We start from the raw sequence: 18810 nt of genomic DNA, 5'->3' as shown, positions 1-18810 counted from the left end.
TTTGTGATTTGAGTAATGAGAAGATTTTAATGCAAAAAGATAAAAAATGAGTAGCTGGTGTTACTTATTAGAGAAGAGAGAATTTATCAAACAAATTTTGTTTGCAGTAAAATAGAGAAATTAAGAGACAGAGAGGGTCACGATCATTGAGCTACTAGCATACTATATAGAGTATGGTGAAAAACTCCATTGATGACAGTCTCACCGTGCAAAACTGTCCTTTCTGGCAACCAATACAGTTCACATCCAAAATCACTAAAATAATACCATACAATGCTTTCTTTTGTTCGGGAGAAAAAAAATAATAAAAGAAAGAAAAATAGTATAAAGTCATTTTTAATAAGTTATTTTGTTGTCTAAAAAGTTGTAAGAAGAAAAAAATAAATATGCATATGAAATAACACTAATATACCAAATAAAAGAAGTTGTATAATAATTGAGGAAGTTTTTGTTTATACTCATTCAATTTTGAGTGCGTTTGATTACTCATTAAAATAAATGATTAGAAAAATTCAGTATTATATTAGAAAAAAAAAATTTAAAATAAGTATTATGTAATGTAATGTAGTATTAATTACATATTTTTTTTACCTTTAATAATATTATATATAAAATTATTATTCTCTTTCATCTATTTATTAATAAATTTTTTTAGTCTATGTAAAATAACCTAAGATAACATGTATTATGGAATGATGAAAATATGTGATAAAAGCTAGACAACTTATTTACCTTGTACATTGTTTGATGAACAACTGACTATACAAACAAAATAATGATAAATATGCTACAATATCTATTTTAATTATATTGGTTATCTTAATAAATTCTTATTAATTATTTAATAGGGGTGATGAGAATGGTATAGTAATATATAGTAATGATGACAAAAAAAATAATTATAATGATCATAATATTGATAATGGATGTAATGACGATGTTGATAAATAGATAGTAGATGATAATAGTAGTAATAAACAATAATGATAAAAAGTAGAATGATAGTTGTGTTTTACCAATTTATATAAATATTTATTAAATAAAAAATAAAAATAAAAAATTACCTCATCCTTCTTCATCGAATTTATCATATTTTATGACTTTTTTTATATTATTTTAAATCAAATATATAACAATTATATTTATCTTATATAGTACTATGAATTTATTTGGATATAATTAAAAATATTTATTTAAAACTTATCTACTAAAAATAAAAGATATTTTTTAATTAAAATATTTTTAAAAATACTTCTAAATTCGTATCTAAAAAGATTTTCTAGATTTTAACAAATCAAACAAACCTTTTGTATTCGTCACTATCTCCGGATTAACTTATTAAGTAAGACTCACTATTTTTTTCTTTCCTCCAGCATTTTCTTTAACGAAATGAAAAAAAATAAATTCAAATGTGTATCCTCCCTTCTTCTTTCTCCCTTCCCTCAATTTTATTGTGTTTAGTGTAAGAATAAATCAGTTTAAAATTTGAGTTTAACAAATATATACATTTAGTTTAAACGTTTTTATATTTATAAATTAATTAGAAATTATTGATATATCTTTAAAAAAAATTATATAGTATATTTCCAAATCACGTCTTCCAATCACATATGACACTAAAATCATATTAAACAATGCAAACGACAAATAAATTACAATAGGATGCTTTTAAAGGATGCATATCAATGTTAATGTCACACCAAAGTAAATATACACATAAGTGCTTGTTTTTTTTTTTTTTTTGGGTATCATTATGAAAGATAAAAGGCAAAAATACACTAGAATCTAGATGACATAGAGCCAACTCCTAAAGCAAATAAAATAAAATTTGGAGGACTCCTCCATGAAACATTCGAGTTCAAATGTTGGACACCCCACCGTGCTAGAGAATGGGCCACACAGTTGATTTTGCGAGGGATACAAACAAACTCTACCTCCCAAGCTCAGGAACACTGATCTGTCAACCTCTTAATAATATCATAGTATTTAAGTCTAAGTTGAGCCCCTTTCCCTAAACTCTTAGCTGTATTGATAACACCTAGACAATCGAATTCGCAAATAACCTCCTTACAGCCCTCCTACCAACAAAGCTCAAGGCCTTCGACAACTGCTAGTAATTCTGCCTGGAAGGAATCACCACCCTGGAGGCCAACTGCAAACCCAAGTTTCCATTCCCCAACTGAATTTCGCACAACACCACCAGACCCCATAGCATTAAGCTGGGGAACAAAACTGCCATCCACATTTAGCTTAACCCAAGATGGTTCTGGGGGACTCCATTGAACGTTTACTTGCCACAATTTACGTTTGGCAAGATAAATCTGGTTTTGCACCTGGGCTTCTTCAATCTGACGATACAAGTAAGAAATGGACCACTTATTACCGGGAAACGTCATGTTATTCCGAAACCTCCAAAGCCACCAAAGTAGGTTAGCTAACACAGCTACTTGAGGATGTAATATGATTGATCGCAGCCATGCTCCACACTCCATCTCGGCAAAGGAAATTTGAGGCGCAAGCCCAGAGTCAAACCACACTTGACGAGAGTGTGGGCAGTCTCGAAGGGCATGAATGATGGATTCTGAACTACAAGAACAGTGCGCACAAGCACTAGAGGGAGCCAAATGGTGTCTAAAACGAGCAAGGTTGGTAGGCAAAGCCCCATGCAGCCCTTGCCAAAGTAAAAAGCTAATCTTCACTGGCACCTCCAACTTCCAAACTTTCCGCCACATCGCATCAGGAGTCAAATGAGAGGTAGACTCCAAAAATTTGACTCTGGACGACACTGCGTAACAACCTGAGGCTTCACCTATCCAAGCAAAAGTATCTCTGCCACTTTGAACCAACGAAACTTGCACCTGTTGAACCCTTATCGCAATTTCAGAAGGAAATATCGTACTCATTGAGTCAAACTTCCATCTCCCTTGTTCCCAAAAACTGGCCACATTTCTATCTGAGTCAGAAATATGAACGAATTGAACCAGGCGACCCAAGGCTCCTACTCCCAACCAATCATCAAACCACATGGAGGATTGCCCATCCGCCAGACAAGGCCGGAATCCCTCCCGCATCTTTCCCATTGCTTTCACAATACTAAGCCACACTTGAGAGCTTCCCCTCTGTTTAGTGGCACATAGAATTGACTGACCATTAAGATACTTATGAGAAAGAAGGCGAACCCAAGGTTTGGTTGGATTTTCAACAAAATCCCGCAACAACTTTCCTAATAGTGCAACATTCATGGTACGAGTTTCACGCAAACCCAAACCGCCATAATCCTTAGACTTTGTAACTACCTCCCACCCAACATGAGACCAAAACCTTGAGCTGCCATTATTGGACCAGAGCAAGGACTGACATGCATGGTTAACCTTATTACAAACTGCTGATGGTAGCCAGAGAGAGTGCATGTTGTACACAGGCATTGGTGAGACCGTTGACTTAATAAGGCAAAGCTTTCCCGCCTTATTTAAAAGGTTTCCTTTCCAGGAGGCAAGGCGAGCATTGATTTTATCCACTACACCATGAAAATCTACTATCTTAGGTGACCATATAATCATTGGCGTGCCTAGATATTTCTTGATCCGAGTAGTGTGACGAATACCAAGAATAGCTTCTAGCTCCTCCACCTGCAATCTATCCACTTTCTTCGAGACCACGAATTTGGACTTGTCCAAATTAATTGTTAAACCTGAAGCCACAGAGAACTCTTTTAGGACGCTATTCACCAACTCAACCTGGTTCACAGAAGCTTGGCAAAAAAGCATTACATCATCAGCAAAAAATAAATGGGTGAGCTGTAAACCTCCCTGTGATAATGATAAGGGATTCCAAATCCCTGAAAGGTGTAGTTCAGAAATGCGCAGCGCTAATCGTTCCATGTAGAAAACAAAGAGATATGGTGATAGAGGGTCCCCTTGGCGCAAACCACGTTCAGGTACAAAAGATGGAAGGGTACCTCCGTTCCAAAGAATTGATAAAGTTGTATTCTTCACACCCCACATAATGAGTTGGATAATAACCGGAGGAAACCCAAACCTGATCAAAGTAGCCTCCAGAAACCTCCAGCTCACCCTATCATAAGCTTTCTCTAAATCAAGTTTCAATACCAGCGAACCCACCCTTGAAATAGCAATTAACACAATTTTTTAATGAGTATTTGCATGTTTAGTTCAATATTGAAGAATTGATTAGAAGTTCAAAATTAATTTTGAATTCAAACAACTTTAGATATATTTTGCGATGAATGAAGAAATTTATTATGAGTTTTTTTCACTAATTTACTTTTAAAATAAAAAAATCTAAATATAAATCATATTATTTCAAAATCAATTTTGCAAACGTTTACCTAAACTTAAAATTATCATACATAATGATTTATGATGAGATGAGATGATAGTGTAAAAAAAATTATTTTTAAAAAATTAAGTCTTTACTTAAACACAAATCAAAAAATTCTTGCCATAAATTTCTTTCAAAACAAAAAAAATAAAAAGCGATCTGCCCATACTTATTGAATTTTCAATGCCTTTGCCATGTATTGATATTAGGGATACTAATGGGCCCCATGGGGGGCGGGTAATAGTAAACTCGTCCTCACCTCGCTAGATGAAAATTGGCTCCATGCCCGCGCGGGTATCCGTTAAGCGGGTATCCATGAATTTATTGAATATCCGTGGATATCTATGGATATTTATAAATTTTTTTAAGAAATTAAAAAAATTAATTACAAATAATTTTAAGTTTATGTTTAATGTCATTGAAATATTAAAACTAAAAATTTAATATTAATTTTGAACTTGTAATTAACGTTAATTTTGTTGAAATAATAATAATAAAAAAGATAATCAATAACTTAAAATACATCAATCTTACAAGTAAGTGAAAGTTTCATATTTCAAAATTACAATAATTCAATATCATAATGTTTGATGACTAATGTGTGGGCTATGTAGCTATGGAAAAATAATAAGATGAGAGAGTGTAATTTTAGGGTTATGTGGTATAAGGATAATTAAGATATTTAAGAAATGTTATTAAACGGGTACCTGCGAGTATGAATACCATCATACCCGCCCCCACCCCGTCTATAAAAAGGTAAAAAGTTATTCATCCTCATTATCTGTCGGTACCTAATTAGCTTACCCATTTATTATCCGTAGCAGATTTTACCCGCGGATGTAAGTATTTTTGTCATCCCTAATTGATATTCAGATAATTTAACTAAAATCATGTTAATAGTTGTTGTTCCGGCCAAGGGATGGACTAGGGTTTTTTCCTAGATCAAGCCTCCGAGCCAGAGCATTCAAAAGTGTAATCTGTCGTCTCAACTCTAGGGTTTTAGGTTATATAGTTTCTTGTTTATGGGCCTCTCGGGCCCTGAGAATGTAGGGATTTTCTTAACCGTTCTTATCCGTAAGATACTTGATGAGCAAGGGTGGGGCCTTACCCTTGCTATGGGATGGTATCAATATAGGTACTCGGCCTCGGTTCCCGACCGACTAGGACCATTTAGGGGACCTAGTCGGCTATTGACCGAGTAGGTTCTTAGGCAAGCGGGGTCGGTATATGATCGGCCAGGCTCCCGTGGAGGGGTACAGTCGGATATAGACCGAGTACCTCTAAAAGAGGGGGTCGGTCTAGGTTCTAATCGGTCTGCCACATGTGGTGAAGTCAGGTCAGACCACGTTGACCAGTCGGACCCCGACCGGGACGGTCCACTTGCCTTCCAGCCTTGAGCCTAGAAGGCGAGAGGGCTTAAGGTTGAGTTCTTGAGGATCATCTCGGTGATCAACCGAGAGGGAGCAATCGGATGGTTGCCTTAGCGAGAGTTGAATCTTGTCCCTATCTGAATTCAGGTCGGACCACGTTGACCAGTAGGATCCCGACCAAGACGGTCCACTTGCCTTCCAGCCCTGAGCCTAGAAGGCGAGAGGGCTTAATTGATCCCCCTCCCAGCCTCGGATCAAAACTCACTCCGAGCTCCATTCGGGATATTTCCAAGGTAATGTTCAAGCTTGGACGCTTGGAGGTACGACATAACGCCTCCCTGCTCTGATGGAAAGATGTGTCGTCGTACACCCCCCTGGGAGTCATGTCTCTTCGTATGATGCGACGTGGTTATGTGCATTTATTGCGAGGCGGATTTTGCAGAGAAATGATGACAGGACTGCCACGTGTCCAGAGTTGTATGGATAGCTTCAATGCCAATAGCCGTAACGCTCCGCTCACGCGCCGCTGCTCTTAAATGCACCCCCTGCGTGAAACGATGCGTTTCGAATTAGCTTCTTGCATACGCCTCTTGGTTGTCCCCCACGCCTATATATATCAATAAACATTCTCTTGTTTTGGTCTTTGTCATTTCTGTCACCTTGTTTTTAGGCTTAGCCACTCATTTGCGACGGTGTGTTTGTGGTGGTTCACGGTGGTTTGCAGCATTCCGGTGAAGTCGTTTGAGTGAGGATTGGTTGTCGGGTGCCCTTAGGTACGCGTCTATTTAAACCTGTTGGTCCTTTTCTTTTTGTAGGAAAGCCTTGTAGTAATTTAAGTTAATTTGTTCATCTCTAATGGCTTCCGTAAACTATGGGGAATTGTATAAATGGGTGAGAGACGACGTTTTACGGTGTGAGTCTTGCATAAACTCGTGGACCATGATTGATAGTTTCTGTAGTGAACATGTGGTTTGTGAGGAGGGGAGAGCGTGGTTATTTGTGAACTCTGTGTTGATAGGGAACCCGTGTGCATCGAAGGGGCTTCTACCGAAAGGTTCACCTTTTGTTATACGACCTTAATTTCAAAACTTAGGGTGAGGTGGCCTCTTTCCGAGTGTGAAAAAGGAGTGCTCCAGGCACTGAACGTGGCTCCCACACAACTTCACCCAAACGGTTGGGCGTTTGTCCGAGGTTTTGAAATTTTATGTATAGGTCTAGGCATTACTCCGACTTTAGATAAATTTTTCTACTTTTTTGAATCCCGAGTGAGTAAGCGGAGCAATTGGGTGTCCGTCGTCGTCCTACAAGGATTTTAAGAAGTCATATTTCCGACTCCGTTGCACTCCTGGCAACGAGAGTTTGCTTGAGGGATACCCTCTTTATTAGAACCGGAGAACGATATCCTATGGTGGTTTGTCATTCGAGAAAATCTGCGAGGAAGATCAAGAGGGCATTAAAAAACTTGAGGAGCTCCAAACGATTTTCAACACCACTAGGCTTCTAGACTTAGAAAATAGACCCAGTGAATTGAGAATCTATATAGGTAGTCGGTCTCTCGCCAATAACCTTTAATGTTATTTTTATGTGATTTTGGTGTTTTCTTGCAACGATAACACGTATTTGACTTTGATGCAGATAAAATGGCGAGTTTGAGTAATCACGACCTGAGGAAGTTGTGGAAGCAGCAGGAAACTTCCAAAGCTGTCGGTGTGGATGTGGACGGCGAAAAGCCGAGTGATGCGGGGGCCCTTCTCCAAAAAGGTGCTATCGGTGAGAGTTCTCACAAGCGTTGCCGGGGGACCGAGACTCCTATCACCCTTGTGAATCTCGAGACTGAGATCGGGGTAGAGGAGATTGAAAAGGATGTTGAGGTCCAATCGGCTGAGTGGACCTTAAGTATGTGCATTGGGGACAACTGGGAGCCCATCAATCACGGCACCGACCGAGGGAAGACTCTGTCTTTTTGGGACAAAAAATTCAACCATTCATCCCATATTCGCCATACCGATCTGCTTGAAGGCGATAAGGATGACTTGGAGAAAATGAGCCCTTTTTCAATTGCAAAGGGTGTTGAGTCTTTGACCAATCGTCTCTTTGCTCTATCGCTCATCAACGAGGACAAGATTCGGGGAATGGTGCGAGAGATCAAACTCCAGGGGAAGAAGATTGGTTCCCTTGAAGAGAGTGTGAAGAAGAGTAAGTTGGATCTCCAGTGGGTAACTTCTGAGCGAGACAAGTTGCTTGAAGGTCGGCGAGCCTTCGACGATGAGAGAAAAACTTGGGCCTCCGAGAGATCAACCTTCAAGAAGGAGCTTGAGGAAATCAAATTAGCCCGAGACAAGAGCGTCGATGCGGCTCAAGTCTCCGAGAAAGAGCTAACTCTGGTGAAAGCAGAGGTTGAAAAGCTACAGGCTGACCTTCACGCTGTAAAAATGGACTCGTTGAAGAAGTTTATGCAAGGTTTTGATGTTGCCAAGAACCAAGTAAAGTTTCTTCATGTTGATATCGACCTTGGAGGTCTCGGCTACTTCAAGGAGATCGTGGATGGCGAGCTCGTGGATCCTCCCGAGGATGATTGAACTTTACTTTAGAATGTTGTATTCTTTAAGTTTCTGTGTTGTTGTTAATTGTTTTTAAGAACTATTGTGGTCTTTCTTTTTTGAATCCGATATGAATTCTAAATGCATTGCTTTTTGATATAAGTTGAATGATTCGATGTGCGTGTGGGGTAGTTTTCCAAGTAAATTTGACTAGTGAGTCGCCGAAATTCCGACCTATATATAATTGGAAAACTTTCTAAGTAAACGTAAAAAGCCAAATTTTGTGAAGCCTTCCCCCCTAATTCCTTTTCGTGAAAACAAACAAAAAATTTTGTAAGTTAAAAATTAAAGTTCGTAAGGACAGTCGGCCAAATCTCGACTTGTAAAAACAAGTGGAAAATCTTCTAAGTTGAAAATGATACTTCGTAAGGATAGTCGCCCAAATTCCGACTCGCAAAAACAAGTGGAAAATCGTCTAAGTTAAAAATTAAACTTCGTAAAGACAGTCGGCCAAATCCCGACTTGTAAAAACAAGTGAAAAATCTTCTAAGTTAAAAATTAAACTTCGTAAAAACATTCAGCCAAATTCCGACTTGTAAAAACAAGTGTAAAATCTTCTAAGTTAAAAATGATACTTCGTAAGGATAGTCGCCCAAATTTCAACTCGCAAAAACAAGTGGAAAATCTTCTAAGTTAAAAATTAAACTTCGTAAAGACAGTCGGCCAAATCCCGACTTGTAAAAACAAGTGGAAAATCTTCTAAGTTAAAAATTAGACTTCGTGAGGACAGTCGGCCAAATTCTGACTCGCAAAAACAAGTGGAAAATCTTCTAAGTTAAAAATTAAACTTCGTAAAGACATTCGGCCAAATCCCGACTTGTAAAAACAAGTGGAAAATCTTCTAAGTTAAAAATTAAACTTCGTAAAAACATTCGGCCAAATTCCGAGTTGTAAAAACAAGTGTAAAATCTTCTAAAGTTAAAAATTAAACTTCGTAAAGACAGTTGGCCAAATCCCGACTTGTAAAAACAAGTGAAAAATATTCTAAGTTAAAGATTAAACTTCGTAAAGACATTCGGCCAAATTCCAACTTGTAAAAACAAGTGGAAAATTTGCAGTTAAAAATTAAACTTCGCAAGGTCCGTCGGCCAAATTCCGAGTTGAATGATGAATAGAAAAATTTCTAAGTTGAAATGAAATTTAACTAAGATGATCGTCCAAATTCCGAGTTGATGTGGTGAAAATGAATCCGGTTTAAAATCCTCTTTGACTAGACCTATCTCCCAAATTTCGAAAGGGGGACTAAGTTTCAACTCCCTCTTATTAATAAAATGTATCTTCCCAATTCCGATTTCAGGGTGAGCAAAGAGTCTCGATTGTCATGAATTTTGCTCAAGGATATACTCGCCCAGTCAAATTTTTACCGATCAATCACGAGTTTGGTCTTCGAGTTATTTATACTTGCCCAGTCAGATTTTTACCGATCAATCACGAGTTTGGTCTTCGAGTTATTTATACTCGCCCAGTCAAATTTTTACCGATCAATCACGAGTTTGGTCTTCGAGTTATTTATACTCGCCTAGTCAAATTTTATCGATCAATCACGAGTTTGGTCTTCGAGTTATTTATACTCGCCCAGTCAGATTTTTACCGATCAATCACGAGTTTGGTATTCGAGTTATTTATACTCGCCCAGTCGGATTTTTACCGATCAATCACGAGTTTGGTCTTCGAGTTATTTATACTCGCCCAGTCAGATTTTTACCGATTAATCACGAGTTTGGTCTTCGAGTTATTTATACTCGCCCAGTCAGATTTTTACCGATTAATCACGAGTTTGGTCTTCGAGTTATTTATACTCGTCCAATCGGATTTTTACCGATCAATCACGAGTTTGGTCTTCGAGTTATTTATACTCGCCCAGTCGGATTTTACCGATCAATCACGAGTTTGGTCTTCGAGTTATTTATACTCTCCTAGTTGGATTTTTACCGATCAATCACGAGTTTGGTCTTCGAGTTATTTATACTCGCCCAGTCGGATTTTTACCGATCAATCACGAGTTTGGTCTTCGAGTTATTTATACTCGCCCAGTCGGATTTTACCGATCAATCACGAGTTTGGTCTTCGAGTTATTTATACTCATCCAGTCGGATTTTTACCGATCAATCACGAGTTTGGTCTTCGAGTTATTTATACTCGCCCAATCGGATTTTTACCGATCAATCACGAGTTTGGTGCCTTTAAAATAACACATGTTAGGAATGAGAGAAGAAAAAGTAGGGGGTGATGTTTATTGAAATGAGAAGTTATTAGTTGATGGTGCCTCGTTAAAAACCTTCTCAGCAAAAAACCCCTCACATTTTTATTGGGAAAAAATACTGAGCTAGGAAAAGAGTGCACCTGATACAAATGAACAATACTAGCTATAATAGAAACTCAGATTTGCAGCATTCCAAGTTCTCGGTATCTTTCCACCATCAAGCGTCTTCAATCGGTAAGCTCCCTTGCCGACTACCTCCTCAATGCGGTACGGGCCGACCCATTTAGGGGACAACTTGTTCTTGAGTTGAGTCAGCTGTGCGCGTTTCAAGACAAGATCTCCTCCAACAAAGCTTCGTGGGACGACCTTCGAGTTATACTTGAATGCTGCTTGTCGTTGTGCCGCTACCTGATTTATTCGGGCTCTATCTCTTGATTCGGCAATCAAATCAAGATCAACTCGTCTTCCCTTGTCGGATTCCTCCTCGGTGAAGCATGTTGCGCGCATGGATGGTTCCTTTAGCTCAACTGGTATCATGGCGTCTGTTCCGTACACCAAGTTAAATGGAGTGTCTTGGGTGGATGAGTGAATAGTCGTGTGATACGACCACAATACTCTAGGGAGTTCATCCACCCATGACAAGCCTGAATTTTCAACCCTCTTCTTGATTCCGGAGAGTATGACGTTGTTCGCCGATTCTGCTTGGCCGTTGGACTGGGGGTGCTCAACAGAGGTGAACATCATCCAGATTCCGATCTCTTTACAAAAGCTTTGAACTCTTTCACTAGTGAATTGTGTTCCGTTATCCGATACCAACACTTGTGGGATACCGTATCGACATATAATGTTCTTCCATAAGAAAGTTCTCACCCTTTCGGCCGAGATGGTCGCTACTGGTTCCGCCTCAATCCATTTGCTAAAGTAATCCACCGCCACGATTAAGAATTTTAATTGGCGTACAGCCATCGGAAAGGGACCTAAAATATCAATCCCCCACTTGTTAAAAGGCCATGGAGATATGAGCGAGTGGAGTCTTTCGGCAGGTGAATGATGTTGGACCGCGTGTCTTTGGCATTCATCGCATTTGCGAACCCAATTGATGCAGTCTTTTCGTAAAGTCGTCCAGAAGTAACCTGCTCGTGTTACCTTGTACACAAGAGATCGACCTCCGATATGGCTTCCACACATCCCCCCATGAATTTCTTCGCGATGCCGTTAAGCACCTCAACAGAGGGGCACTGAATGCCCTTCGGTACAGTATCTCCGACAAGATCACGAACCTCGCCGACTCCCTCGTGATCAATGATGCTTCATGCTTATCTTCAGGCAATGATCCTTGTGTCAGGTACAAGATGTACGGTGTCATCTAAGACTCTTCCTCTTCTTCAATAGCCAACACCTCGGCGAAAGAACCATTGATGCTTGGTTGGGACAAGACTTCTTGGATGACCGAGCGCGTAGCTCCCGGTCTCTTCGTGCTTGCTAGTTTTGAGAGGAGATCTGCTCGTGAATTTTGCTCCCTAGGAACATGGTTCAATGAAAACTTGGTGAAGTCGGCCGACATGACCTTTACTTTTTCCAGGTACTGAGCTAGTTGAGGATCCTTCGCTTGGAACGTTCCTGCTACCTGCCCCGTCACAAGTTGTGAGTCGCTCCTAGCCGACAGGCTTGTTGCGCCCATCTCCTTTGCCAAGGTCATCCCTGCCAATAGCGCTTCGTACTCTGCTTGATTATTACTCGCCCGAAACTCAAACCGCAGTGATTGTTCCAAGAGTATGCCTCCGGGACCCTCAAGGATGATCCCGGCTCCGCTACCACCCAAATTTGAAGCTCCATCGACAGACAGGATCCACTCACTTTCTCCAGAAGAATCTTCTTCAGCCGGCGAGCTCAATTCTACTAAGAATTCGGCAAGCGCTTGAGCTTTGATGGCTTCTCTCGGTTCATACTTGATTGCAAACTCCAACAACTCGACTGACCATTTCATCATTCTTCCAGCGAGGTCGGGCTCTTGCAAGACTTGCCTGATCGGGTAGTCTGTTCGGATTACTACTTCGTAGCTCTGAAAATAGTGTCTGAGCTTTCTTGCGGTTACCAATATGGTGAATGCCAGCTTCTCGATTTTTTGATAGCGAGCCTCCGCCCCTTGCAACACCCTGCTAACAAAATAAATAGGCATTTGAGAATTACCTTTTTCTTGCACTAAGACTGCACTGACGGCGTTGTCTGACGCCGACAAGTATACCAACAAAGGGGAGTCGGTTTGTGGTTTGCTGAGGATTGGTGGTGAGGTGAGAGCCTATTTAAGCTCGCCGAATGCCCTTTCACATTCGTCTGTCCATGCAAAGCGATCGTTCTTCCTTAAACACTGGAATAAGGGTAACAACTTGTCCGCTACTTTGAGAGGAACCGAGAAAGGGAAGCCATCCTCCCCGCCAACTGTTGGACCTCTTTTACTGTTGCAGGACTTCTCATGTTTATTATCGCGGAGCATTTATTAGGATTCGCTTCGATGCCACGGTGAGTCAATAAGAAACCGAGAAACTTCCCTGCTTGGACGCCGAAAGAACACTTCGCCGGATTCAACTTGAGTTGATAACGTGCTAAAGTGTCGAACGACTCTTGCAAGTCGGCGAAATGCCGAGAGACGTTGTCCGACTTGACCACCATGTCGTCTACGTATGCCTCCGCGTTCCTTCCAAGCTGTTCTGCCAAAACCTTGTCCATAAGCCGCTGGTATGTCGCTCTGGCATTCTTCAGGCTGAAAGGCATGACCCTGTAATAGTAAGTGGCCTGATCGGCTATAAAGGCCGTTTTGTCCTCATCAGCAGGATGCATTCTAATCTGGTTGTAACCCGAGTAGGCGTCCATGAAGCTCAGCAATTCGTACCCCGAGGCACTGTCGACTAGGCAATCTATATTTGGCAACGAGTACGAGTCTTTCGGGCAAGCTTTATTTAGGTCAGTAAATTCTGTGCACATCCTCCAGTTTCCATTGCTCTTTTGTTCCATTACCACATTCGCCAGCAACGTTGGGTATTGGATTTCCCGAATGTGACTGGCCGCTATCAACTTCTTCGTCTCCCCCGCAATAGCCTTCCTTTTATCTTCGCCGAACTTTCGCCTTTTTTGGATCACTGGCTTCGCTTTGGGGTCAACCATGAGGTGGTGACATAAGAAATTCGGGTCGATACCTGGCATGCCGCCAGCACTCCACGCGAAGGCCGATACGTTGCTTTTTAACATAGCCACCAGTCCTTCCTCGTCTTCTTTAGTTAAAGACACACCAATCTTGACTGTTCTTCCCTCGGCCAAGCTAACTTCCTTCACGTCCTCCGCCGGGGCTGGTCGGGAATCGAAGTGGATGATCCTCGGATCTAACTCAATGGATTGGACGCCCCGGTCAACCTGTGTCACGTACAAATGCCTCCTCGCCCTCAAACTATCCTCATAACACTTCCTTGCAATCTCCTGATCTACACAGAGGACCCCGACCTTCCCGCCGGGCAAAGGATACTTCAACTTCAAGTGGGGTGTGGAGACAACCGCACCCAACTTATCCAACGTGGGGCGACCGACTAGTATGCTGTAGGACGACTGGGCATTCACTACCAAGTATCGGATGGTGATAGTCTTCATGTGGTCTCCCTGCCTAAACGTTGTTTCCAAATCGGCGTACCCCCTGGCCGTCACCTGATCTCCTGCAAAACCAACCAAAGTACCTGCATATGGCATAAGGCGGTCGATCGAGATTTTCATCCCGACGAATGCCTCCTAGAACATGATATCCGCTGAGCTGCCCTGATCTACCAGCACACGCTTCACATTGTAGCCCATGACTATCGCTGAAACAACTATGGGGTCGTCCTCATGAGGGGACACCCCTTCAAAGTCGGCGTCCGAGAACGTGATGGCTGGCCGAGTCGGTCTCGCCCACTCCGAGACCGACAACACCGAGCGAGAGTATCTCTTCCGTGCTGCTGATGTAGGACCTCCTCCAGCGAATCCCCCCGCTATGGTGTTAAAGTCTCCATGGACAACCTGCTGGTGGGTCTCTAAACTCTTCTCTGGAATATCTCTCGGAGGAGACCTCCCTTTGTGTCTTCCTCCCCTCGTATCTTCCCCTTCATGCTTGCGTCGTCTGTCAGACGAGTCTTCATCATGCTTACCTGCGATGAACTTCTTCAAGCGACCCTCCTTGATGAGACACTCAATCTGTCTACCAAGAACAAAGCAATTCTCCATAGTATGTCCATGGGTCCGATGAAATTCACACCAGTCGGTCTTATAAGGACCCAACTGACGATCAGTCGCCGCCGGGAACTCGAAAAGTGACGCGTTGTTGACGTCATGGAGTATGTGCCTCCTGGGAACGTTGAGTGGGGTGAACTTTTCCTGTTCGTTGCTTCGTGTCCACTCGCCCTTCGCCCGACCACCATAGTCCGTCTGCCTGCGATTCCCCTCCTTAGCATCGTAGTGATCACGTCGCTTATTCCAATCTGAGCGCACCCGGAGGTGCTTGTTGCCCTCCTTACTACTGCCCCCTTCCTCTCGGCTTTCAGCTGCTCTTTTCATGATTTGGTTTTCCTCCGTCTTGATGTGACTCAGGGCGAAAGCCCTCACCTCCGACATTGTTTGACAATTTGCTTTTTCGAGCGTGATGTCGAAAGCTCCGGACCTTAAACCCTTCTGGAATGCAATGACCGCCATCCTTTCATCCAACGACGTTATCCTCAAGGCGACCTCGTTGAACCTTTGCAGAAAGTCCTTCAGCGACTCCTCGCGCTGCTGCTTGAGGTCGAACAAGTCCGACGTGATTGGTGGTTTCTTCTTGTTGGCGGCGAATTGTGCCATGAAGAGCCGACTGAAAACATCGAAGTCAGTGATTGATCGGTCAAGGAGACCACTAAACCAATCAAGTGCTGCCTTTTTGAGTGTGCCCATGATCAATTTGCAGCGAACTTCCATACTCCCTCCACAAATCAACATTTGAGCTCGAAAATTCGTCAAATGCTGACTGGGATCCTGCGTTCCATCAAAAGGCTCGACTTGGGGTATCCGATGATCCCTGGGGATGGTCTCGACCTCTATGGCTTCCGAGAAAGGTCGAAAATCCCTAGGGACTTCCAACATGACATCCTCCTCCACCGTCCTGGTACTGGCCGCTATTCTGGCCTGCATCTCGTCTGCTCGCCCCCTGATTTCCTCGTTCTCGCGTTGAATGGCCTCCTCTCTCTCCCTGGAACGCGCATTTTCCTCCCGTAAGCCATTGATCGTGGCCATCATCTCCTCCATGGTAGGGTGTTTTGAGTCATTGTTTGACGTGCCGCCTCTCGCCATGGTAAAGTGCGAGTTCTTCTATATGACTTGGGGCGTAGGAGAAGTTTCACCGTAGCCCCACGGTGGGCGCCAAAATGTTCCGGCCAAGGGATGGACTAGGGTTTTTTCCTAGATCAAGCCTCCGAGCCAGAGCATTCAAAAGTGTAATCTGTCATCTCAACTCTAGGGTTTTAGGTTATATAGTTTCTTTTTTATGGGCCTCTCGGGCCCCGAGAATGTAGGGATTTTCTTAACCGTTCTTATCCGTAAGATACTTGATGAAAGGGTGGGGCCTTACCCTTGCTATGGGATGGTATCAATATAGGTAGTCGGCCTCGGTTCCCGACCGACTAGGACCATTTAGGGGACCTAGTCGGTTATTGACCGAGTAGGTTCTTAGGCAAGCGGGGTCAGTATATGATCGGCCAGGCTCCCGCGGAGGGGTACAGTCAGATATAGACCGAGTACCTCTAAAAGAGGGGGTCGGTCTAGGTTTTAATCGGTCTGCCACATGTGGTGAAGTCAGGTCGGACCACGTTGACCAGTCAGATCCCGACCGGGATGGTCCAGTTGCATTAGTTGATTTTGAATCAATATTAATAATAATGTAGTCACCAAACTATCATCAAAATCTTTGGAGAACCTGATAATGTAAAAATAAAGACAAACTCTTTTAGGGATTTAGTTAAAGTATCAACATACCAAGACAAGACAAAGTCAATTAAGAATGCAATATAAATAGGTAAATCACAGTTTCTCATTTTTAACTGTGGAAGAAATTTCTATTGATTTTACACAGCAAAAACACTTTTTGTGACAGTGTTACAACAGACAATTGGCGGACCAAGAAAAAAATGTATTAAATTTGTTCGTCCTGATACCGAAACTTGTAAATTTATGTATAGAATCAAAATTAGGAGTATAAATGTATCGGGTAGAATTTTGACTATTTTTAATATTTAATCTAATTAAATTTAATTAAATTGCATTGGGTCGAGTTTGTGAACTCTTTTTTAAAGTGATCAAACTCAATCCAATTTCACTAAAATCGAGTTGGGTCAAAAAGAGTTATCAAATTGAAAAAAAAAATACAATTGAAAAATTATTTTTTTTAGTCTATGCCTTCTTCAATTAAGTTAATAATCTCATTTCATCAATATTTGGTGAAAAACAAGTAGAATTAAATATATATGTAAATGAGTGTATTTTACATCGTGTTGTGTGTAATATTTTTAATTTATTTTAATAATTTATTATAGATCAAGTTAATTTGAATTTATTTTGTAGGAAATCTCTTGACTTATTACTCAACCCAATTATAATTAGTTAATGTAAAAATTATCCAACTCAACTTGATGATCTAACTTAACCCCAAAAATGTAATTGGGTTAGTTTAGCTAAGTAAAGTTTATAGGTGAATCATTATCGACATACACTCTAAACAAAATAGTAAAGTCATAAACATAGTGACAAAAATGATAATTAAATTATAAAATATTACAATTCATCTAAGAAACTTATTAAAATATAATCATTTATTTGTTAGAAGTATTTTAATAAATTAGAAATTTGATTTTCTAAAAATAATAGTTTTAAAATGTATTTTCTAAGAAAAAAATAAGTTAAAGTGAATTAATAAATTCCTTTACCTAATCAACTCTTATATTTTAAATATGAACAATTATCTTGCACGATATTACTTTTAAGAGTTTTTTTCAACAATGAAAATTTTAGGATTTTTCTTAACTTCTTGTCTAATTCGATTTTTATTTATCATAATTATTTATGAATTAAATTTTAATATGTTAAAATAAATCAACTCCTACATATTAAATACTAATGATTATCTTGTGTGAGTACATTTTTAAAGTTTAATTAGAGTGTTTGTAGAGATTCTTATAACTTTTATGTAATTCAATTTTTTATTTATCACCTTTATTTATGAATTAAATTTTAATATTTTAAAATAAATCATTAATAATTAAAAATAATCTTGTACCACAATATAAATTATTTGTCTTAATCTAAAATATAATTTATATATTTTTAAAATATTTATAACTTTTTCAATATAATGTATATATTCTAATATAATACTTTTTTTTTCTGTATATATAGTTTATTATAAATTGTAATTATATATAATAAATATTTAGTTTGTAAAATACACAAATTAAAATACTAGTTACTATTACATTTTTATTTACATTGTTACGAGGTTAAAAAACAAATGCAAAAAGAATATAAAGTATAACTATAATTATTTAAAATATTTGTAAAATCTCAGTCATGAATATATATAACATAAATATAGCAAAATATTATAATTATAGTGAAATATCCGTGAAACTATTTTTTTTCGTTGACTTCCACTGATAAAGAATTTGTGAAGTTGTGAAGACTGCTTTGTCTTCATCAAAGCTTACACGTGCTTTGAGGTTTAAAAAGGAGACAACTTGCCTTTCTAAACTATATATTCTTAAAGAAAATCTATTCGATAGTGATAAAACCTAACACGGCCTACCACAACCCAAACATTTTAATATGAATCATTAAATCCAGTTGATAATATAATAAAACCTAATAGAGTCACAACTCAAACACTACAAGAGATGGACATTAAATCATAAGTTCGAATATCATGTTAACTATTTAAATTTTTGAGAATTTAAATCTTTGAAGGGAAGGGTCCACATTCATATTGTATGATTCTTTAGATGAATAACCTATTCAAAAAATGGCGCGGAACAATAAAATATGGTAGATGAGATGATTATGAAAGTCAATATATACTTAAGATAATAATTGAGTAGGTTAAGATGTAGTAGGTCAAATACCTAATTGCTTGGAGAGTTAAGGTATTTTAATAGGTCTTAGTTACCTAGATCATATAGTCACCTACAATTAGACTAAGTTCTCATGGAAAAACTTGAAAGATTACCAAATAGAACATGAGAACAATTTATATTGATGATAC

General features: G+C 39.7%; 2 protein-coding genes across 2 annotated transcripts; both read right to left on the bottom strand.

Annotated features, from left to right (window-relative positions):
- Window positions 1-11880: 11880 nt before the first annotated feature.
- Window positions 11881-12693, bottom strand: LOC145952724 (uncharacterized). The gene has a single exon (XM_083065666.1). The coding sequence runs from the start codon at window positions 12691-12693 to the stop codon at window positions 11881-11883; it is 813 nt and encodes a 270-aa protein (XP_082921792.1).
- Window positions 12694-14288: 1595 nt separating this feature from the next.
- On the bottom strand, window positions 14289-15854 carry LOC109805729 (uncharacterized). The gene has a single exon (XM_020367906.2). The coding sequence runs from the start codon at window positions 15852-15854 to the stop codon at window positions 14289-14291; it is 1566 nt and encodes a 521-aa protein (XP_020223495.2).
- Between the last annotated feature and the right edge of the window lie 2956 nt (window positions 15855-18810).

Source organism: Cajanus cajan, chromosome 10 (assembly GCF_000230855.2).
Source record: "Cajanus cajan strain Asha chromosome 10, NIPB_CcT2T_4, whole genome shotgun sequence".
Lineage (NCBI taxonomy): Eukaryota > Viridiplantae > Streptophyta > Magnoliopsida > Fabales > Fabaceae > Cajanus > Cajanus cajan.
Note: the sequence above shows the minus strand (reverse complement) of the source record. Positions and strands in the feature narration are given on the sequence as shown.

Coding starts and splice junctions, on each gene's coding strand:
- LOC145952724 (XM_083065666.1), bottom strand. CDS start 12,693: ATGCCTATTTATTTTGTTAGCAGGGTGTTGCAAGGGGCGGAGGCTCGC.
- LOC109805729 (XM_020367906.2), bottom strand. CDS start 15,854: ATGGCGAGAGGCGGCACGTCAAACAATGACTCAAAACACCCTACCATG.